We start from the raw sequence: 23,528 nt of genomic DNA on the forward strand, positions 1-23,528 counted from the left end.
CCACAAATATTTCATCATTTGTCAATCATTAAGACATTGAAGTACAATTTTTTGTGTGTGTGCCCCTCCCTCCCTCCACCCCCCAACCCCCCTCCTCCTTCCCCCCCGACTTCCCAGAACCCGTACACGGTATGGATTTTAACTAACACAGTCTAAAATCTATTGAGAAAAAAGAGATAAAGAAATTAATGACATTCTACATTGACCTTAGCTTCTTCTTACTGAACTAACTTTTAACAGTTTAAATCATTTCTGCTTAACCTTTTGGCAGGTCCACCATATATGATAATATGTAGCATCGAGAAAACCACACCTCCCTTCCTTAACCTTTGTATCGTCTGGGTTCATTGTTAACTCCAGCTCTTTTCTCTTAATTTCCTCTTCCAGTTCTGTTCGTTTTAACCCTTGCTTATTTCTATGTGTTTTATTTATATTCATCAAGACTCCTCTCATATACGCTTAGCTTGCATCCCATACAAATTCCATAGATGTACCCTTATTCATATTCAAAACAAAATATTCAGATAGTAATTTTTTACAATCATTAATATACTTTTCATATCTAAATAAGTTTTCATTCAATCTCCAAGACCTTCTTGCCTGCACTACCCTTCCCAACTCCATCCAAACTGGGTTATGGTCCGAAAGGACCCTAGCCGCAATCTTTGTTTTCTTGACCCTAGAAAGCAAATCATTAGTGGTTAGAATAAAATCAATCCTTGAAAGAGATTGATGCCTGTCCGAGAAGAAAGTGAAGTCATATTCCTCTGCATTTCTTTCTCGCCAAATATCTCTCAATTCAAAATCATCCATAATGTCAAAGAAAGGTTTGGGTAACTTTGCTCGCATCTTAGTATTTAGGCGGGAAATCTTCTTATCTCTCTTAGTATCTATCACTCCATTCCAGTCACCCAATAGTATACAGCTTTCATATCTTTTCTTAAGTATACAACTATACCATTCTTCTTTTCCATAGCGGAAGCTACAAAATGTTGACCAAGTTTTGAGTTGATCAAATATTTTTGATCAGTTGACTTGATATGAATTTCTTGCAAACAAATTACATTGTTCTGAAACTGTTTGAGATAATGAAATATTTTCTTCCTCTTCTGTGGAGAATTCAGTCTGTTGACATTCCATGTTAAAATCTTAGTTGTCATCTTTGGTTGGTTGAAGCATTTTTAGAGCTTCCTGCATGGCCTATTTAACCTTAGGTCTAGCTCCTCCCACTGCTTCCAGATTTGTTATTGTAGTTCCTTGATCGATGGCCGATGATTGTTGATGCTGTTGCTTTTTAGCTTGTTTCTCCATACGTCTAGTAGTCATACGGCTAGGTTTTTGTTCCTTGTCTGGTGGTTGTGTAGTTTGCTGTCTATCCTGTCCTTCTTGTGGTCTTTCTCTAGGTCCAGATGGTGCAGGTTATCTGACCTTCAATATATTATAATAAAAATCTCGGGCTTTCCATACAGAGTTGAGGCGGTACCTTTGCTTATCAAATGTAAATATGATGCCAAATGGTGCATCCCATCTATACTGTATCTGACGATTTCTGAGTTCTTCGACCAAAAAAGCGTAGTCTCTCCTGGCTCTTAACATTTGAGGTGGTATCTTTTTCAAAACAATCAGGTCTTGACCGCCAATTTGAAGCTTAGTGTTATAAGAGGCTTGCAGTACCATATTTCTAAGCTCTCTTGTAGTAAAATATATAACGATGTCTCGAGGAAGCTGCTTCTGCTTTGCCAGCCAGGAGTTAACGCGGTAAGCTTTGTCGATTTGCCAGTCAAGGATGGTCCCTGGTCTTCCCATCAAGCGGTCAAAAGCTTCCGATAGGATCTGTTTCAGGTTCTCCTGTTTCTCCTCACGCAGCCCCCTTACTCTTAATGCGAACTCCATTTGTCGGTACTGTATCATAATTTCTTTTTCAGCATTTTCCACTTTTTGTTCCACCACCTCTGTTTTCAATGTCAAGTTAGCATTGGCATCATTAAGAACCTCTAGAGTATCTTCCATTCCAGAAATGTGTTCTGTTAATACAGTTACAAGTCTCAGCATTTCGTCTCTAATTTTACCAACCTTAGCGTCAATTTTCTCATACAGCTCCTGTTTAAGTCCTTTTATTTCACTTTTGATTTCTTCTTTCATTTCTTTTATTTCCTCTTTTCTCTCCTGCTTTACCATCTCTCTATTATCTCTAAACTTATCTTCCATTTTAATTGTCAGTGCATTAAGAGCCTCGCTTAGATTGCTCAGGAAAAATTCTTTCATTAACACATCCCCAGCAGGGGGCGTAGGAAGCGGAGGCTGCAGCTTTGTGCCAGGCACTGAGGATGTGCCCCTGGAAGTAGAGTGTGACGACTTCGAGTTAATATTTGGTTTTGAAGCCATTTCAAAATTTATCTGCCTGCAGTTAATAAAACTCTATTGCCTGAATATGCAGCTTTAAGTAAAGAGGCTGAGTTCCCCTTTTATTTTGAAGTTTAAGGCTTGGCAAAACTTTCAGTGAGTAAACATTGTAACAAGACCGTTCAGCAGATTCATCACCATTTAACTTCCAGATAAGCAAGATTAATGAAGGAGTGAAATTCTTGTAAAAATGAAACTAATTAAAAAGCTTCTGCTGGCCTATTGTGAAACCAAAACAAATGATAAGCAATCTCTTTTGTTTTGAATTCTTGTGAGAATTAACAAAAAGTGTTCGTTATTACCGGAGAAACCAGCCTGCTCAGCGCCATTTTAAAAGCCTCTAAGTAAATAAGTTTTCGGAGGAGAAAAAGAAAAGAAGCTAAAATATTGATAAACAATTATTGTCCACGCAAACGGATTCAGCTCGTGATAAGATTAAATCAAACAAAACTTTGAACTGAGTGGGGGAGACCTACTTTGTCCCGCACAAGGCAGTTTGAAGTTCCCAGCACGGATAGCCGTTCTGCCTTGGGCTAGCCCCCCCTTTCCCTGCAAGCACAAAAGCTGCAAAAATTGAAGAGCATTTGCCAGCAAAACAATTTCTTCTTTCCTTCTTGCCTGAAGGATAAGAAAACCTGATAAGACGTCAGATGGAAGATCCTCTAAACAGGTACATAGCCAGGAATTCGGAGGCAGCTGATTTTTTTGCTGCCACCACCAGCAGGCTCCTCCCAGGAAGTCCCTGCATTCATCTTTCTGGATGCTGAGAAGGCCTTTGATCGAGTTAACTGGCAATTTCTGTTGAAGATATTGCAAAAAATGTAGATAGGAGATAGCTTTTTACGGTCAATTAAAGCAATATACCAACAGCAAACAGCCCAAATCATAGTCAACAGAAGTTTAACAGATCCTTTTCAAATCGGAAAAGGTACAAGACAGGGCTGTCCTTTGTCCCCACTATTGTTCATTATAACTTTGGAAGTATTGTTGAATAAAATACGGGGCTTGGATGGTCTAAAAGGGATCAAGATTAGGCAGCAAGAATACAGAGTCCGCGCTTTTGCGGATGATTTGGTCATAATATTGGAACAACTGCAGGAATCTAGTATGGTTTTAATGAATACGATTAATCAATATGGTCAAGTGTCTGGTTTTAAAATAAATTTAGGAAAAACAAAAATATTAGCTATCAATATGAATACTAAACAAAAGGAAGAACTAGGAGGGATGCTAGGATGTAAGGTAGTCAAAAAAGTCAAATATCTTGGGGTTAATATTTTAGCCTCAAATGGGAAATTATATAAGCACAATTATGAACCACTATGGCGGAGTATACAGATAGAGATGAAAAAATGGGAGAAATTGTACTTATCTTTGTTGGGTAGGATAGCGGCAGTGAAAATGAACATCTTACCAAAATTTTTATTTCTTTTTCAAATGTTACCTATACTTAAAAAAGATGCGAATCTTTTAGAATGGCAGAAGGGTATCAACAAATTTGTATGGGCCAGAAAGAAGCCGAGGGTAAAGATGAAAATAATGCAAGATGTACGCGAGAGAGGAGGCTTGAAATTACCTAACCTAAAATTATACTATGATGCAGTGGCGCTATCCGCAATTAGCGATTGGACCCATTTAACCAACGATAGAATACTGAATATCGAGGGACACGATCTGGTGTATGGTTGGCATGCTTACTTGTTATTCAACAAAAAATTGGATGAGAATTTTAAAAGTCACATCTTAAGAAATGCTTTACTGCTGGTTTGGAAAAAATATCAATATAAACTAAATGACAAGTTACCCATGTGGGCAATTCCTAGACATGCAATTGAAAATATGAATATAGCACAAAAACAGGAGAGAACCACCTACAGACAACTTCTTACTTTGGAAAGGGGGTTGCTACAACTAAAATCGTTAGAGGTATTGAAAGGAGAGAAGGTAGTTCAAACATGGTTCCAGTATGACCAATTACAGGCCAGGTGGAAAATAGACCAAAAAACTGGTTTTATCCAAGTTGAAGATAATTTGTTTAAACAAATAAGAGATCAAAGTTTAATGCATATAAAGAGCATATATAATGTACTAATACAGATGGATTCGGAAACAGAATTAGTTAAAGATTGTATGATAAAGTGGGCTCAAAATATTGAAGAACCAATAATGTTGGACACATGGGAAAGAATATGGGTAAGACATGTGAAATTCACACAAGCACAAAACCTGAGAGAAAATTTTTATAAGATGTTTTATAGATGGCACTTAGATCCTAGAAAGCTGGCTTCTATGTATCCGAATGTACAGCCTAAATGTTGGAGATGTGGTTCTCTCGATGCTACATATTTTCATATATGGTGTTTGCTGTTTATATTAACCCTGGAAATTTTATTAAATGAAATTAGAAAGGACCAGGGAATAAAAGATTTGAGACTCAAAAACAAAGAATATAAGGCCCAATCTTATGCCGATGACTTAGTATTTGTTCTAGAAGATCCGTTAGAATCCAGTCTGAAATTAATTAAAAAATTAGAAGAATATGGCGAAGTGGCAGGATAAAAAAATCAATAAGGCAAAACAAAAATGATAACCAAGAATATGACAAAAAAGCAAAAAGCAGAACTGGAATTAGCAACTAGAATGCAAATCACTAATAAAGTGAAATACTTGGGGATCTGGGTGTCTTTAAAATGTTATACAATTAAGGAGGATACTTATAATAAACTAGTGACACAAATAAAGAAAGATTTAGAAAGCTGGAAAAATATTCAGCTATCACTAATGGGACGTATAGCCACAGTCAAAATGAATATTTTACCAAGAATCTTATTCTTGTTGCAAGCCGCACCTATTAACCCGGGTAAAACTTTCTTTCAAGAATTAAACAAAATAACTGCTAGGGTCATTTGGCAAGGACGAAAAGCGAAGATTAAACTAAAGTCAATGCAAGATAGCAAGCAGAGGGGAGGTTTAGCATTACCAAATTGGGAATTATACACCTTAGCAGTAACAATAACATGGGTGAAAGATTGGATAGAGCTAAAGAATAAAAGAATTTTGACCTTAGACGGCCATGGTTTTCAAGCAAGTTGGCATACATTCCTATGGGATGATAAAAATAAAATGCACAAATACTTTCAAAAACATTTAATTAGAAGAACATTATTGCAAAACTGGCTCAAAATCAAAAAAATGCACTATGTGAAAATCCCGAATTGGCTATCACCGACAGAAAGGATGATCCATCCAAATTTTATAGATATGAATAAAATGCTAAGATACAGAGACATAATTGACGGACAGGGAAATTTAAAAACAATTGAAGAGTTGGCAGAACAAAACATGAAAGTTGACTGGCTAACCTACTTGCTAATCAAAACTAAACACAATAATGATACTAAAATATATGACATCGAAACAGAACCACACAAATTGGATAAAATAATTCATAGCTCAGATAGAAAGATGATAGGGAGAATATATAAATTTCTCCTGAAGCATAAAATGGAAATCGTGAAAGAACAAAAGATAAAATGGGCACAGAACTTTGGCTATAATATTGAATTGGATAAATGGGAAAAATTGGGGGGGAACAAACTTAAAAATGACACTATCAGTTGCATGCAAGGACAATCAGTACAAAATGTTTTACAGATGGCACATGGCACCAACAAGGTTAGCTAAAATCTCAATAAATACCTCCCAAAATGTTGGAAATGTGAATCAATACATGGAACATACTACCACTTATGGTGGACCTGTGAGGAGGCTAAAAATTTTGGAAAATGATCAAAAAGTGGCTAGAGGTAATAACAGGTGTTAAAATAGAATGGAAACCTGAAGTTTTTTTATTAGGAATAATGACTGTGAAATATAAAAAAGAAATTCAGTATTTAATATTACATATAATTACAGGGGCAAGGATTGCCTTTGCCCAGAAATGGAAAAATAAATTAATTCCAAGCGAAGATGAAATAATAAGAAAGGTTATGGACTGTGCTGAAATGGACAAATTAACAAAAGAAATCCAGAGAAAAGAAGAAACAGAATTCTACCAGATATGTGATATATAGTATATGTGGATGGAGGAAACAAACAAGGATGAATTAAGGAAGACAGAGAAGCCCAAAAATAGTAGTTAAGGAGAATTAACACATATATATGTATCCAAGTGGTTTAAACTTACTAGAGGTAATCAGCCAATATAGCAGACAGAGGAGTAAGAGAAGAGGGTTAAGAATGGTGAAATGCAAATGAAATATAACAGAAGGGGAAAGAATATAAGGTGAGCGATATTGATTGGCAATTGCTATTAGAAAGAACAGGAAGCTCCTGTTCGTATTGTATTGTGTAAATGTGGTGTACGACTAAGTTTTGCGCAGTGACGTGCAGTCAGGGGAGGCAGGGGAGGCAGAGCCTCACCACTGTCATCATGAAAAGGAAAAAAATGTAAAAGGAAAAAGGCAAGAGCTGAGGTCAGGCTGAGGTAGTTGCTGCCAGAGTCACAGTGGATGACTCTGCTTAGTGCTTAACTGTTTAATAAAGCCTCTAAAAAAGTGCCCTCTACAGGAGGAGGCAGGAGAACCATGTGCCTCATTTAGTCTGACTTTATGATCACTCGACAGAGTTAAGCAAGGGTTAAAAGCCAAAAAATTTCTTATGTAGATGAGGCATGTGGTTCTCTTGCCTCCTCCTGTAGAGGGTGGTTTTTTGGGGGGCTTTTTTAAACAGTTAAGCAGAGTCATCCATTGGGGACTCTGGCAGCAGCTAACCCAGCCTCACTTCAGCAGCTCTTGCCTTTTTCTTTTTATATTTTTACATTTTCATCATGGCAGACAAGAGCAGAGTTGACATCCTCTGTGAAACAGCTGGAAAAGGTATGTGGGTCGGAGGGAGGGGGAGAAATTCAAAATTAATGTATTTGGTATTTGGTATTTATTCAATTTGTAAGCCGCCCTATTCCCCGAAGGGACTCAGGGCGGCTGAACAAAAACCAGGGGAAGGGGGAAAACAAATACAGAAAATAAGACAAACAGGACAGTGATACAACAGTTTAAAAAAGCACAGCAAGCACAGCAAATTCGAGTAGAGGGGGTGAACTCAACCCCAGGCTTGGGGGGACAGCCAGGCCTTAACGGCTGTCCGGAAAACCTGAAGGGTGGCGAGGGTCCGAATCTCCACGGGGAGCTCATTCCAAAGGGCCGGAGCAGCCACAGAATGTAATTTGTAAGTAATTGTATTATTGTAAGTAATTTGTGTGTGTGTGTTTTACCCGCCTCTGATGGCAGGCTGGCACTTTTTTTTTATGTCGGACATAGTGGCAGGGCTTTTGGACATAGCGGCAGGGTGGCTTTTGCCCGCTTTCAAGAAAGAAAAAAAGTGCCAGCCAGCCAGCAGAGGTGGCTAAAAGATCCGCCTCTGCTGCCGGGCTTCCCCGTCTCTGCTGGCAGACTTCCCGGTGCTATGTTTGATATAGAAGCGGGACATCTCTATGTCGGACATAGCGGCAGGGCGGCTTTTGCCCGTTTTCTTTCTTTTTGCCTCACCAGCCATAAACCTCACCGCACGTCACTAGCAAATTGTATAGCTAAAAGTCTGCAGAGATTCTCAGTCATTCAGGTTATGGTTGTCTCCCCTGGATGTCTGAGAATCTCTGCAGACTTGGTCACATTTATCCAATAGTAGATTTCTGGTTGTAGTCTCCAACTCTAGTAGCAGGTTTCTTGCAATAGTTTGGCGGTTTTGATTCTGCTGCTGGTTCAACTTTTAACTCTTCAATTCTCTCTTCTCAGCTGAAAACATGCCGCCAAGCACATGTGTTGATGTCTTCGATGGGACATTTCATCTCATTGGGTCCACTTGGATTGCAGAGGATTGTTATAAGTGCGAGTGCAACAATAATGGATTAGACTGCTGCCACAGGTAGGAAGAGGTTCCACGCAAGCATCATATATATTAATTTGCACATTTTCTCTTAGGTTAAGCCACAAGCAGGGGTGAAATGCTATCGCTCAAACAAATAGTAAAAAAATGTGTTAGAAAGTTTTAAAAAGTTCTGACGATCAGCTGTGCCATATAATTTTTATTCGTTAGGAAGCAGGAAATCCTGCTATGACATACAAAAAGAATAGAAGAGCAAAGGAAGGAAGGAAGGAAGGAAGGAAGGAAGGAAGGAAGGAAGAAAGAAAGAAAGAAAGAAAGAAAGAAAGAAAGAAAGAAAGAAAGAAAGAAAGATTCTACATATATCTTCTGCATTAGAAATACCTTTTGCACAACTGGAGTCAGACAAAGAGTAAGGCCAAAGAGGCCAAGCAAGAACCTACTTTAGGACTTACATTCTGTTGCAACAGAAATGGACAGGAAAGTGCAATTACTTCTCCAACCTTTTTGCACTTACAGATAACTGACCATCAGCCCTATTTTGGGTGATCAGGTCCCTCCTTGGTCCATGGGAGTCAAGGGATGATTTCCAGGGAGGCTGTGGGAATGAGCAAGTAGTTGATCGGAAGATACTGAATGCCTCTCTGTGGAAGAGGGTGAAACCATCTTCTGTCTTAAGAGGCTTAGACCCAACAGCCAACTTTCATCCAGACCCCAACCTTCCATTTTTGAGGAAGATTGTTGAGAGAATGCATAAAGGGACCAAGTTGAGGCAAATTACCCAGACTCTATTATGTCTGATTTCAGAGTGGGACACAGCATTGAAATGTCATCTGTTAGATATTCCCCCTCAGCGACAGTGGTTTCCACCAAAGTCCTCTGTTTTGGCAGGAACAGAGATTTAATCCTATTGGTCGAAGGGTCTGACAGACCCCTTTAAAAGGGGCTGCTGTCCGACCCATCCTTGCCAGATGTATCTTCACTTGCAATAAAGAGCTGTTGTTACTGTAGCCTATCCATTACCTGATCAACATCATCCGTGACACTTCTGGGTGTTCTTTGGAGAGCTTGAGATGGAGTGGGGCAACCAATCTGGCTTTTCTAGACCTCTCAGTGACTTTCAATGCCATAAACCCTGGTTCCCTTTTGGACAAGCATTCAGGGTTGTGAGTAGGATAGGATAGTAGGATACTAGGACTGAGTCATTCCTCAGTATCAGGTATAGTACCATAATACTGATGATACCCAGATATAGACCTACCCCTACTCAGATAGATGATGCTGTGCTGGTTCTGGCCAAGTCCCTGTTGGCCCTTAGAGGAAGCAGTTTGGACTCAACCGTGGCAACGTAGAATGGGTGAGTGGGGGGTTTGACCCCATGTCCAAAGAACCAGGTCATATATCAACTTTGACTCTGTACTGAATGGCATTCCCCCAACATTGAGATGGTACACAATTTGGGGGAGGATCTTCTTAAACTCACTGTTGAAGGAGCTAGTGGCAGCCATGGCTACAGGGTTTTTTGCTCAACTTTGACTACAATGGCTGGAGGAATATGGTGGCCCCTTTGGGACAGTCATGCTCTCATAGCAAAACTGAGAGTCGTAGCTGTGGCTTCAATAATGGGAGAAATACTCTACAATATTTAAGTACAATAAAGACAGAAATGCCATCTGAAATTTTGACTGACCATTACCTCTCTTTCCTCCTCCTCCTCCCTTTTTTTCCTCCTCCAAAGAAATTTTAGAGAAATTCCATTTTGCAAAGTAGTGGTAAATAGCCAGACATGTCAACCTGAATACTATAGACTCGATGACCCATCGCAGCGCTGTGATGTCTGATCTCTTCACGCGGACGAACCGGAATAAACCTCTCATGTGTAAATGAACCAGAATAAATCTCTCAAATCGCATCTAAAATCTTTTCTCTTCCCTTTTCTTTTGATGACAGAACAGTTATGTAAAACAGGAAGCTCATGTCATAAGCTGCATAACCTGCAGCATGGGAGATTTCGGCCTGCATCAGTTTGGTGTGTCAGTGTGTCAATGTTTGCTCATTGCTGGGTCAGTGTAACAATGTTTGCGCATTTCTCGTGCTTGTTGAAAAGCTCATAAAGAGCAAGAGAGAGCAAACCAAAACAACACTGTATTGATTGGAACATCTTGAATAAAAAGGAGCAATGTTCACATCATTTGTTTTAAAGTCATATATTGATATATAAGATTTCTTGCTGGCCTCAGAGGGAAGTACTGCTACTTGTCCTTTCTCCATACCAAGAGTTTCCTGGATCTGCCCCAAAGCCAGGATAAAACATACAATCAAAACAAATTAATTACATTTTGTGATATGTGGGGTGAATATAACATCCAAACTTCCCTGGGGTACTATGTGGGCAACAATTCTTATATTTTGTATACTCTTCAGCTATTTAGTAGGCTTAACAGTAGAACACAAATGCAGAAACATATGCTTTTTTTAAGGGGGATATATCATCTCAGGATTACAGAGTCAGGATTGTCCCTTCCCTTCCCACCAAAGTATCACGAGTGGAAGAAGGCATGAAAAAGTGGCAGATACCACCAAGGTGAGGGTAAGGCACATCTCTGCCCATCTATGGTGGGCTCAATCCCAACGACACCAATGGAGAGATTCAAGTATTCTGGAGGAAAAAATTCTAGGTTGACCCTGATGAGTAACAGAGTTCAAATGCAGACTTGCACAAGATTGTAAACTTAACCTAGAAGGCAATTTCCAAAGTTCATGAACAACATCATATTATGAAAGAGGATATTAGCACATTTAACAGAGAGATCTCCTAAAGGAGATCCATTGGGAAAATACACAGCTCCCCTTGATCAGAGCCAGACAGCAAGTGGATTAATGCACGACAGAAATCCCCAAGATTGTAACCCACAAAGAGCCTGCAGGGAAAGCCATATCAAGAGAGGACATTCCTGAGGCTCTGAAATGCCCCATTGTGGCTTGGGAGTTCCTGGGAAAGAGTGAAATCCCACTTCCGAGAGGACAGCACATCATCTGGCGGCCTATAATCCTGAGTACTCAATATGAGTAGCGGGCCTCTTGGGTAAGGTGACCAGATTTTCAGATTGGTAAAGAGGGACACCATTGACCGGGGGGGGGGGGGCTTGATTAAAATTTTTATATTTTGTCAAACATGACCCCAGGACACTGAAACCATCATAAATACGAATCTGTTGCCAAACATCAAAATTTTGATCACGTGACCATGAGGATGCTGCAACGGTCGCTAAGTGTGAAAATGGTCATCAGACACTTTTTTCAATGCCATTGTAACTTTGGTCACTAAATGAACTGTTTGAAAGTTAAGGCTAGCTTGCATTATAATGCCTTATGCTAGCTTACATTTTCAAGAGAGGTAGGCTGGGTTAAAAAAAGCGAGTGTCGGGGAATTCTGCGACTGCACCACCTCTTCGCTGCTCTCGCTTCTCAGGGAGCCCCCTTTCCTCTCGCAGAGCAGCCCATTCTCGGTACAAAACGCCTCCCCGCCACCGCTGTCCTTCCACCAAAACGGAGGGAGAGAGCTTGCACGGTCCGCTGCACGCCACCCTTTCCCAGCGCAAGCCCCTCTCGGCACCGTCCCCACCGACTGCCAGGCGTATCCGCCTCTGAGCCTCTCCGCGCAGTCACCCCCTTCCCCGTCGCATCCCCCACCCCAAAAACAAACTACCAGCGCTCCTCCCGCTCCCCAGGCCTGCAGCACCCTCAAGCACGCCTCGCTCTTCAGCTGGACGCCGCCGCGCATTTCCCCCCGAAGTTCTGCATGCGAGAGCTCCACCCAGCTTCTAGTGCCGGAGACTGCCAGAGCCCGAGAGCTGAGAAGGAAAAGGCCGGAGGGAAGCGCTCTCCGTCTCCAAGCCCAAGACTTCTCAGGAGCTGCCTGCCTCTGAGTTCTCGGCGGTGGATGGGCAAGAGGAAGTGGGCAGGATAGCTCGGAGTGCAAGAACCACCCTCCGCGCCGCAGCCGTGTCTGGATCAGCCCTCTGGAATTCTGCTCACATTCTGCCTACTTTCTCCTCCGCTGGACCCCAAAGTTAAAATCCTCCCTGCTGGAGGAATTCCACTTATGGCCTCAGGTCTATTTACCAGTTAGAGGGTCTGGAATTGACCGTTGCCAGTTGGGGGGCGCAGAGGAGGGGCAGGGAGGGACCGTTGCCAGTTGGGGGGCGCCTTCCACACACACCCAGCTTCCAAAATCCAGGGAGTTGCGGGGAGGGACGATTTTCTTCCCCTCTCTCAGGTTGCCTTTCCTTCCCTTGCTAAAGGCCGCTGCTGCCCACTCAAAGCGGCGAAGCCTCCTGATTCCCACCGGCACCGCCGGAGTCACTCACCAGGGCAGTGCAGCAAAAGCAAACGGCGAAGGCAAAATGAAATAAAGACTTGTGAGAGTCGCGACTCGCGTGGCATGCTTAAGCGGACTCCAGCTAATCAGTCAGCTGGCTGGAATGTAAAATTTTAAGCATGCCTCGTGCGTGCTTAAAGTTTTCCATCCCAGCCAGCTCACTGATTGGCTGGAGTCCAGGCCAATCAGTGAGCGGCAGGCTGGGCTGGCTTAGATTTTTAGTGTAGATAGAATAGATGGGGGAATGGAATGAGCGAGCTAGCAGCTGCTGTTGATGGGCGGGGGAGCCAGCGAGCGCCAAAATAAAGCGGGGTTTTTTGAGAATCGGGCGGGAAATGGGAAGAATGATGAAAAGTCGTGCCTGTCCCGCCAGATGCAGGACGTCTGGTCACCCTACTCTTGGGGAAGCTGGGGTGGAGGCTGCCCATCTGCCATTTCTATTTCTCAAATCCTGTGGCTGATTTTCAGTCTCTCCCTCATTTGGTCTTTTTTCTAGCAGGGTGGATCTGAAGCTGATGAAATGCTTTCCCTTCATCCCATCTGCAAAACAAACACAAAAATATTTGTAAAGCAAATATTCGGGTCTCCTGGATTGTGTGCAGCTGGCACAAATTGGGGGGGGGGGAGATGTTCCAGGTTGTGCAACAGAGATCAAACTGCACACTTGCACAAGATTGTAAACTTAACCCAGAGGACTTTCCCTTATGGTCATGGACAACATCACATTATCAAACAGGACCTTTGTGAAATTTTGAACAGTCACTTGCTCCAACAATTACTAAGTTCTCTGATGACTTACTTTTTCTTGTTTTCCTTACTTTCCAGAAAGTTTTCTTCATTCTGATCTTCTTCTCTTTCATGCTGGCTACATGTAAAAGGAGAATGTACTGGGAATCTTTTTCTCCCCAAGGTTAAAGATGGTAACCCAACTCCTTATTCACCTGAACAAATTGCAAAGGTCTAATCATGCCAGGAGAAATGTGGATTAAATGTTGACCAGTGATGTGCAGTGAGGTTCATGGCCGGTGAGGCAAGCGGGCAAAAGTCGCCCTATGTCTGCCAGCGCCAGGGCTTCGTCAGGGCTTTCGGAAAGCTGCGGCAAAGCCCCGGCGCGGCTTTCCAAAAGCCCCGCCGCCAGGCCAGCCATAGAGCGGGACACGTTCCTCTCTATGGCCGGCGCGGTGGCATGGCTTTAAAGTCCCAGCGCTGCGCCTGCCATAGAGTGGGATGCAACCTGCTCTATGGCCGGCGTGGCGACATAACTTTAAAGTCCTGGCGCCACACCTGCCATAGAGCGGGATGCATCCCCCTCTATGGCCGGCGCAGCGGCATGGCTTTAAAGTCCCGGTGCCGCACCCACCATAGAGCGGGACACGTCCTGCTCTATGGCCAGCGTGGCGGCATGGCTTTAAAATCCCAGCGCCACGCCCGCCATAGAGCGGGTTGCGTCCTGCTCTATGGCCGGCACGGCTGTAGGGCATTAAAAAATGCCCTCTATATTAAAGGCAACATCCCAACAAAAGTAGTATACGCAGAGGAAGAGGGAAGAATTTTGATGGTGGAAATTATGGATACCAAAAAGACACTCCTAATTGGAATCTACGCCCCCAATGAAAAAGAAGATGAATTCTACAAAAAACTACACAAAAAAGTTTTGGAACTAGACTATGCTGATATTTGTATGATGGGAGACTTCAATGGCATTGTGAATCAAAATATGGACTATAAAACACATAAAACAAAAAAATTAAATAGGAAGCCTCTGCCGAAATCTTTTTTTTAGGATGACAGATGAACTAAACTTAAAAGATATATGGAGAGAAAGAAACGCTAAAAAAGAACAATATACCTTCTACTCAAATAGACATTCTTCATTCTCTAGAATAGATATGATATGGGTCTCAGCGGAGTTGAGCTCCAACATAAAAGAAATTGAGATTGAAGCAAGTACCTGGGCGGACCACAATCCAATTTTAATTAAATGGAAAGGCCAAAGGGCAAGATCTAGATGGACACTAAATAACACTATATTGAAAGAAAAAGAGTTTGTACAAAAAATGGAAAAAGAGCTAGTCCTTTTTTTTAAAGAAAATAGGAAAGAAGATACGTCGTTGCAGAATCTCTGGGACACAATGAAGGCTGTTATCAGAGGTTTGACAATAGATTACACAAGGAAGAGAAACTCAAAAAAAAGACAAATGCATAAAGCTTTAGACAATGACTATAAAATACTTGAAAGAGACCTACAGAGAGCACCACAAAAAAAAGATGTTAAAATAAAAATGGACATAATTAAACACAAAATGGACCTATTAGAAAAGGAAGAACTGGCACAAAAAATTAGAGGTGCCAAACAGAATTATTTTGAAAATGCGAACAAACCAGGCAGGTGGTTAACATATAAGATGAAAAAAGAGAGAGAAACAAAGAAAATACTTCAACTAAGAGATAAACAAGGAGAAATTCAATATGGAAATACCGGGAAAAAAAATATTATACATGACTACTACGTTAAACTCTATAAACAAGAGAAGGTGGAGGAGGGACGAGTCAAAAAGTATTTACAAGATGCCAATCTCCCCCAGGTACCAGATGAAACTAGAACAATGTTAGAAAGAAAAATAACAATGATGGAACTAACAGAGGCACTTAAAAAACAAAATAACGGGAAAGCCCCAGGACCAGATGGCCTACCCGTGGAATTCTACAGAACATTTGAAGAAATATTGACCCTCCCACTCCTACAAGTCATGAATGAAGTGATGACTGAGAACCAAATACCGAAGTCATGGTCAGAAGCGTATATCACATTACTACCCAAGGAAGAGACTGATTTAACACAAATCAAGAATTATAGACCAATTTCTTTATTAAACTCAGACTACAAGCTATTTGCATCTATACTAGCTGAGAGACATAAAAAATACTTAAATGGCTTCATCCATTCAGATCAAAATGGCTTTTTACCTAAAAGACAAATCAAAGACAATATGAGAATAATTTTGAATACCTTGGAATACTATGAGGCCCACCCAGAAAAACAATTGGCACTGATGTTCCTCGATGCGCAGAAGGCCTTTGATAATGTGAATTGGCAGTTTATGTTTTTGCAACTGGAGCAGATGAACTTTGGCAAGAAATTCACTCAAAGTATACGAACGATATACCAGAAACAAGCAGCAAAGATAATGGTAAATGGAGAACTAACAGAACCGATTGAAATAAAGAGAGGTACAAGACAAGGCTGCCCACTATCACCGCTACTCTTTGTCCTAACACTAGAGGTCTTAAATAGAAAGATCAGAGAAGAAGAAGAAATAAGAGGAATGAAAATTAAGAGAGAAGAGTATAAACTGCAAGCGTTCGCAGACGACTTAGTTTTCATTCTTGAAGATCCATTAGAAACCGCACCCAAATTGTTAGAAAGAATAGAGGAATATGGAGAAGTAGCAGGCTTGAAAATAAACAAAGATAAAACAAAGATCATGACAAAGAATATCCCAGCTACACAAAAGGATCAGTTGTCAGAAATGTTGCAGATTCAAAACACAAGTAAGATTAAATATTTGGGGATACATTTATCACCTAGATGTAGCACTCTTAAAGAGGATAATTATACCAGATTAAAACGACAAATAGCAATTGACTTGGAGAAATGGGAAAACTTGCATTTATCAATGATGGGAAGAATTTCCACAATTAAAATGAACATCCTACCTAGAATTCTATATCTGTTTCAGACAATCCCAATTAGACTGGGTAAGGATTTTTTTCTAGACTTAAATAAAATAGTTTTGAAATTTATTTGGCAAGGGAAAAAAGCTAGAATAAAGCTTAAATTACTACAAGATGTTAGATCAAGAGGAGGTTTTGGTTTACCCGATTGGGAGCTATACTATCAGGCAGCAAACCTGATGTGGATTAAGGAGTGGATATCATTAAAAAACTCTAGATTATTGAACGTAGAAGGTCACGATTTGTTGTTGGGATGGCATGCTTTCTTATGGTATAAGGGAACTAAACCACATGGTTATTTTAGAAGACATTACCGTATTTTCACCCATATAACCCGCGGGTTATATGCGTTTTTACATGCACAGCGCCCCCCTGCGGGGTATAAAAGTGGGCAGGGTATACGTAAAATATTTTACACAGATTAACTAAAGGGAGAGCTTGGGACCACCACTTTCCTCGCGGCAGTGGGCTGGCTCGGCGGCTCGGGCTCCTTTTCTCCCTTTTCCTGCTTGGGTTTCGGGACGCCTTTGTGAAAACCCCACCCCTGGCTATGGGCGAAGCGACCAGGAAGAAGCGGGAGGTGAGAGGAAGCCCGGATTCTGCAGCTCTTCGCCTTCTCTGGGCTTGGAAGTCCGGCAGGAAGGGAAGGGGAGGAGGCGGCGGCGCGGCTGTGGCTCCGTTTTCACACACACACCCCCTCCCTTCTTCTGCTTTGCTCTGTGAAAGGGCTTCACTGCCGAAGCATTTTGGTTTAAAAAAAAAAAAACCAACACCGTCCCTTTCTCTCTCCAGTTAACAGGGCCAACCCAAGTGGTGCATTTTATCTGGGGGACGACACACACACACACACACACACACACACACACACACACACAACACGTGCAGCAGGAGGAGCGGCGTCCTCCGCGCTCTCGGCTGCCACAAACGCCATGCAACGAGGGAATCTCCTTTTGGGGGGGGGGTGAGACGCTGACAGAAAAAGGGCAAGCAGTGGCCGCGTGAGGCGGCCTTGAGAGCTCCAAACGACCTACCATATTCCGTTTTCACACACACACACACCCTTCTTCTGCTTTGCTCTGTGAAAGGGCTTCACTGCCGAAGCATTTTGGTTTTTTTTTAAAAAAAAAAAACACCGTCCCTTTCTCTCTCCAGTTAACAGGGCCAACCCAAGTGGTGCATTTTATCTGGGGGATGACACACACACACACACACACGACACGTGCGGCAGGAGGAGCGGCGTCCTCCGCGCTCTCGGCTGCCACAAACGCCACGCAACGAGGGAATCTCCTTTTGGGGGGGGTGAGACGCTGACAGAAAAAGGGCAAGCAGTGGCCGCGTGAGGCGGCCTTGAGAGCTCCAAACGACCTACCATACTCCATTTTCACACACACACACACCCTTCTTCTGCTTTGCTCTGTGAAAGGGCTTCACTGCCGAAGCATTTTGGTTTAAAAAAAAAAAAAAAAAAAACACCGTCCCTTTCTCTCTCCAGTTAACAGGGCCAACCCAAGCGGTGCATTTTATCTGGGAGATGACACACACACAGGAAAGTGTGCAGCTGGGGAGGAGAGAGCATCTACCGTTCCTCACGGGAGGCACTTCGAGCCCCGCCGTATCTGAGAGGCTCTTAGTCGCCGAGCGGTTTTGTTTTTTAAAGCCGAAGGGCTCGGGGCTGAGGGCAGAAGAAGGGCGATGGTCGTTAACGCCGTCCGCCTGAACCTCGCCGCATCCGGCTCTTTAACGAGGGGGTCCCTTTTGCTTCGAGCGTTTGCAAAACTGTGGCTCTGGGAACTATAAAGGGGATAAACAAGTTTGGAGGCTCCGTCGTCGCCTCTGCTGCTTCCTCACTCTGCCAACTGGCTGGGTGTCGAGAAGGTGCCAAAGAGGAAGAGATCAAATGAATCACTCGAACAATAACAAAGGAGCGGATAAAGCACCAGATCCTCCCCCCTTCACGAGAGGGAGAAAATATCCGTTTCTGGCTTCTTTTTTCGCTCCCTCCCTCCCCTCCGTGCCTGCCACAGGACGACGGCGCCTCCAAACTTGTTTATCCCCTTTTATAGTTCCCAGAGTCACAGTTTCGCAAACGCTCGGAGCAAAAGGGACCCCCTCGTTAAAGAGCCGGATGCGGCGAGGTTCAGGCGGACGGCGTTAACGACCATCGCCCTTCTTCTGCCCTCAGCCCCGAGCCCTTCGGCTTTAAAAAACAAAACCGCTCGGCGACTAAGAGCCTCTCAGATACGGCGGGGCTCGAAGTGCCTCCCGTGAGGAACGGTAGATGCTCTCTCCTCCCCAGCTGCACACTTTCCTGTGTGTGTGTCATCTCCCAGATAAAATGCACCGCTTGGGTTGGCCCTGTTAACTGGAGAGAGAAAGGGACGGTGTTTTTTTTTTTTTTTTTTTTAAACCAAAATGCTTCGGCAGTGAAGCCCTTTCACAGAGCAAAGCAGAAGAAGGGTGTGTGTGTGTGTGAAAACGGAGTATGGTAGGTCGTTTGGAGCTCTCAAGGCCGCCTCACGCGGCCACTGCTTGCCCTTTTTCTGTCAGCGTCTCACCCCCCCCAAAAGGAGATTCCCTCGTTGCGTGGCGTTTGTGGCAGCCGAGAGCGCGGAGGACGCCGCTCCTCCTGCCGCACGTGTCGTGTGTGTGTGTGTGTGTGTGTGTGTGTGTCGTCCCCCAGATAAAATGCACCACTTGGGTTGGCCCTGTTAACTGGAGAGAGAAAGGGACGGTGTTGGTTTTTTTTTTTTTTAAACCAAAGTGCTTCGGCAGTGAAGCCCTTTCACAGAGCAAAGCAGAAGAAGGGAGGGGGTGTGTGTGTGAAAACGGAGCCACAGCCGCGCCGCCGCCTCCTCCCCTTCCCTTCCTGCCGGACTTCCAAGCCCAGAGAAGGCGAAGAGCTGCAGAATCCGGGCTGCCGAGCACCGCCTGCTTCTTCCTGGTCGCTTCGCCCATAGCCAGGGGTGGGGTTTTTACGAAGGCGTCCCGACACCCAAGCAGGAAAAGGGAGAAAAGGAGCCCAAGCCGGAAAGCACCAGATCCTCCCCCCTTCACGAGAGGGAGAAAATATCCGTTTCTGGCTTCTTTTTTCGCTCCCTCCCTCCCCTCCGTGCCTGCCACAGTTTTTCGCAAGTTCACGCATCGTTTTAATGTCGGCGGAAGGCTGTCCCAAGAGAGGACGAGCTGTGGCTTAGGTGAAACCGTTAAACTTCTGGTACCTCTACGCGAGCCCATCTCCTGCCCGGAGCTTGTCACGCTTCCCTTCTCTTTATAGGAAGAGTACATTGAAGGGAGGGAAGGAAGGACGCGGGAGAATCGGGATCGTTTGTAGGTGAAGCGTCGGATGCGGCTTTAACGAGGTGGGGGTCCCTTTTGCTCCGAGCGTTCCCCTCCGAGGAAGGGAAGGGGAGGCGGCAAAATAAATAAAGGCAAAACATGCCCTCAATTTACAGCAAGCCCGTGCAGCCCAGCAGCTTTAAGTTTGCCCACAAAGGATTCTTTTTATGTTTCAAAAACATTTTAACCTTTCTCTCCTCTCCCACACCGACGACTAAGAGCCTCTCAGATACGGCGGGGCTCGAAGTGCCTCCCGTGAGGAACGGTAGACGCTCTCTCCTCCCCAGCCCCCCAGCTGCACACTTTCCCAGAGTCCCGGGCCCTTGAGGGTGGGGGTGGGGTGAACCAAAGAGGAAAAAGTGTGGGGGGGGGTTGAGGAAGCACCGGGGGCTCCGAGGGCGGAAAAAGGGGTTTCCCCGGAGCTTTCAACGGCCTTTAGAGAACTAACCTCACCAGCCAGTACGGTAGGTCGTTTGGAGCTCTCAAGGCCGCCTCACGCGGCCACTGGTTGCCCTTTTTCTGTCAGCGTCTCACACCCCCCCAAAAGGAGATTCCCTCGTTACGTGGCGTTTGTGGCAGCCGAGAGCGTGGAGGACGCCGCTCCTCCTGCCGCACGTGTCGTGTGTGTGTGTGTGTCGTCCCCCAGATAAAATGCACCACTTGGGTTGGCCCTGTTAACTGGAGAGAGAAAGGGACGGTGTTGGTTTTTTTTTTTTTTTTAAACCAAAATGCTTCGGCAGTGAAGCCCTTTCACAGAGCAAAGCAGAAGAAGGGAGGGGATGTGTGTGTGAAAACGGAGCCACAGCCACGCCGCCGCCTCCTCCCCTTCCCTTCCTGCCGGACTTCCAAGCCCAGAGAAGGCCAGGAGCTGCAGAATCCGGGCTGCCGAGCACCGTCTGCTTCTTCCTGGTCGCTTCGCCCATAGCCAGGGGTGGGGTTTTCACAAAGGCGTCCCGAAACCCAAGCATTTTTTTTTCCTATTGAATTTCAAGATCTCTCCCTTGAGTTGAGTTCCTCCAACCCCTCCCCAGCTCGCCCAGGCTTTCTCCTCCGATTGGTTTTAATGGGTAGGTCCGATGGAATACCGCTAATGTAATCTTTGCCGATGGCTTACTCGTTGCGGGTTATATAAGTGGGCGGGGTATACGGGAAACATTTTACACGATCTTGAAAACCTGCAGGTTATTCGCGTGGACGGGTTATTTGCGTGGGCGGGTTATATGGGTGAAAATATATAAGGGAGGCGTTGTTGTTAAATTGGGAAAAGATTAAAAAATTACATTATTTAAAAATTCCAGTCTGGACATCAACAATTGAAGCATTCTCGTATCCGATAATACATAAAAAGGAACAAACAGTTAGATATATAGAATTATTGAATACAGAGGGTGAACTCAAATCTAGTCAAGAGTTGAAGCAAGAAGGGATGGAAATGAACTGGTATTCATATGTACAGATACAATCTAGATATAATGAAGATAGAAAAACTAAAGGTCTCTATAATAAAATGACTGAGCTAGACAAAATTCTAACAGGTACCGATGAAAAAGTAATTAAAAAACTATATGGATATTTATTGGAGTTTAAATTGCATGAAGAACAAGTTAAAGAAACTATGATTGCTTGGGGGAAAAATTTTAAGTATGGGATTGATTTAGAGAACTGGCAGAAATTGTGGTCTCAAAATTACAAAATGACAATGTCTACTGCATATAGAGAAAACTTGTATAAGATGTTTTACAGGTGGCATCTACCCCCGACCAGAATCGCAAGAATGTTCAAGAATAAATCAGAAAAGTGTTGGAAATGTCACCAGATACCTGGCTCATACTACCACATGTGGTGGACTTGCACTGAAGCCAAAAGATACTGGACTAAAATCCACATGTGGTTGGAGAAAATGATACATAAACAAATAGACTTTAAACCAGAGGTCTTTTTATTGGGAATTTTACCAGAAACTACAACAAAGACTTAAAATATTTGATTGTAAATGTGTTAACAGCAGCCAGAATTATATTTGCAAAAAACTGGAAAAATGAAACAATACCAAAAGAGGAAGAAATCATTCGAAAAATAATGGACTGTGCCGAAATGAGTAAATTGACATTTGAAATTAGAGAGCAAGAGGATGAACAATTTTATAAGATATGGGACTTGTTTTATCAATGGCTAAGGGGAAAAAAACAAAATCTTGGAAATGAAAAATGATACACTTATGCCTTAATTGGAAAAAGTAAATGATGATATAATTATGCTGTGAAATAATTTAACAATGATATAAGGAAGTACTAATATAAGGTCTGGTGATATAATGTATAAGGTTAAGAACTTATTATAATGATATTTCGCTGCTGATAAGGCAATTCTGATAGGGGAACAAATGAAAACTGGTATATATAGGCAGCGATGCCTTGTTGAACAATGAAGGAATAAGATCTCTGTTTGAAGGTATGAAATGCAAGATTAACAATGAATAGAAGTATATTCTCTGGGGGAAAACAATGCTAATGTTAACTGAATATATATGGTAGAAGGGAAATGAGACCTTTAGTTACATTAGAGGAAATATCTGAGATGGTAAACATTATTTGAAGATGTAGATGTTAAAACAACCGTAATCAAACGACATGCTGCATGTGATGATGGTTTTTTTTCTTTTTTGTTTTTTTTTGTTGTTTTTCTCTTTTTTTTCTTTTTTTTTCCCCTTTCCTTCTTGGACCTTTTTTTGTCCTTTTTGGCCTCCCCCCCTCCCCCCACCCTTTTTTTTCTCTCTCTCCCTTGTTTTATTTTGTTGTTTTTTGTTTTTTAAACCCTAGCTTATTGTGGTGCTTATTAAATATACAATAGAGAGATACGGGATGTATAAACTTAGTAGGGATGCACCTGTGATTAAACGACATATTGTATGTGAAGATGGGTTTCCCCTCCCCCCCTTTTTTTCCCATCCTCTCCCTTTCCCATTGTTGTCTGTGTAACAAAAAATAAAAATAATTAAAAAAAATAAATAAATAAAGTCCCAGCCCCCGTCCTAGCAGAAGTGGGTAAAACACACACACACACACAAATTACTTATAATAATACAAATTACAATTTCTTACAAATTACAATAATTTTGAATTCCTCCCCCCTCTTTCCGACCCACATACCTTTTCCAGCTGTTTCACAGAGGATGTCAACTCTCCTCTTGTCTGCCATGATGAAAATGTAAAAATGTCAAAGGAAAAGGGCAAGAGCTGCTGAAGTAAGGCTGGATTAGCTGCTGCCAGAGTCTCCAATGGATGACTCTGCTTAACTGTTTAAAAAAGCCTCTAAAAAAAGTGCCCTCTACAGGAGGAAGCGAGAGAACCACGTGCCTCATCTACATAAGGAATTTTTCACCTTTTAACCCTTGCCTAACTCTGCTCAAGTGATCATAAAGATAGACTAAAGGAGGCACGTGGTTCTCCCGCCTTCTCCTGTAGAGGGCACTTTTTTAGAGGCTTTTTTAAACAGTTAAGCACTAAGCAGAGTCATCCACTGTGACTCTGGCAGCAACTACCTCAGCCTTTTTCCTTTTACATTTTTTCTTCTTTTCATGATGACAGTGGTGAGGCCCTGCCTCCCCTGACTGCATGTTACTGATGTTGACCCAGGTATCAGCAAAAACTTTGTTTCATAACTGTTCATAATTTGCAACGGCACTGAAAAATAGTGGCATAGGATCATTTTTCAGACCTATTATGACCATTGGTCAAAACACCCCATTGCCATGGGATCAAAATTTGGTCCCTTGGCAGCATCTTTATCACGG

At 42.9% G+C, this 23,528-nt stretch overlaps 1 protein-coding gene across 3 annotated transcripts in view; it reads left to right on the top strand.

The window, feature by feature from the left end:
* The window catches only part of LOC116516465 (small serum protein 5-like), a 37,656-nt gene that overhangs the window by 6,755 nt on the left and 7,373 nt on the right, over positions 1–23,528 (top strand). Inside the window, exons 3-4 of one of the 3 annotated variants that reach the window (XR_004256355.1) lie at positions 8,196–8,325; positions 8,443–8,455. Coding sequence is in view for 2 of the 3 variants with exons in the window: in XM_032228954.1 (XP_032084845.1) it covers positions 8,196–8,325; positions 10,022–10,124 (233 nt within the window). In the remaining variant the exon portion in view is untranslated. Of the gene's footprint in view, positions 1–8,195; positions 8,326–8,442; positions 8,456–10,021; positions 10,203–23,528 lie in introns of those variants that run through there. The other 2 variants (XM_032228954.1, XM_032228955.1) reach the window with 2 other exon arrangements.

Source organism: Thamnophis elegans, chromosome 13, assembly GCF_009769535.1.
Source record: "Thamnophis elegans isolate rThaEle1 chromosome 13, rThaEle1.pri, whole genome shotgun sequence".
Lineage (NCBI taxonomy): Eukaryota > Metazoa > Chordata > Lepidosauria > Squamata > Colubridae > Thamnophis > Thamnophis elegans.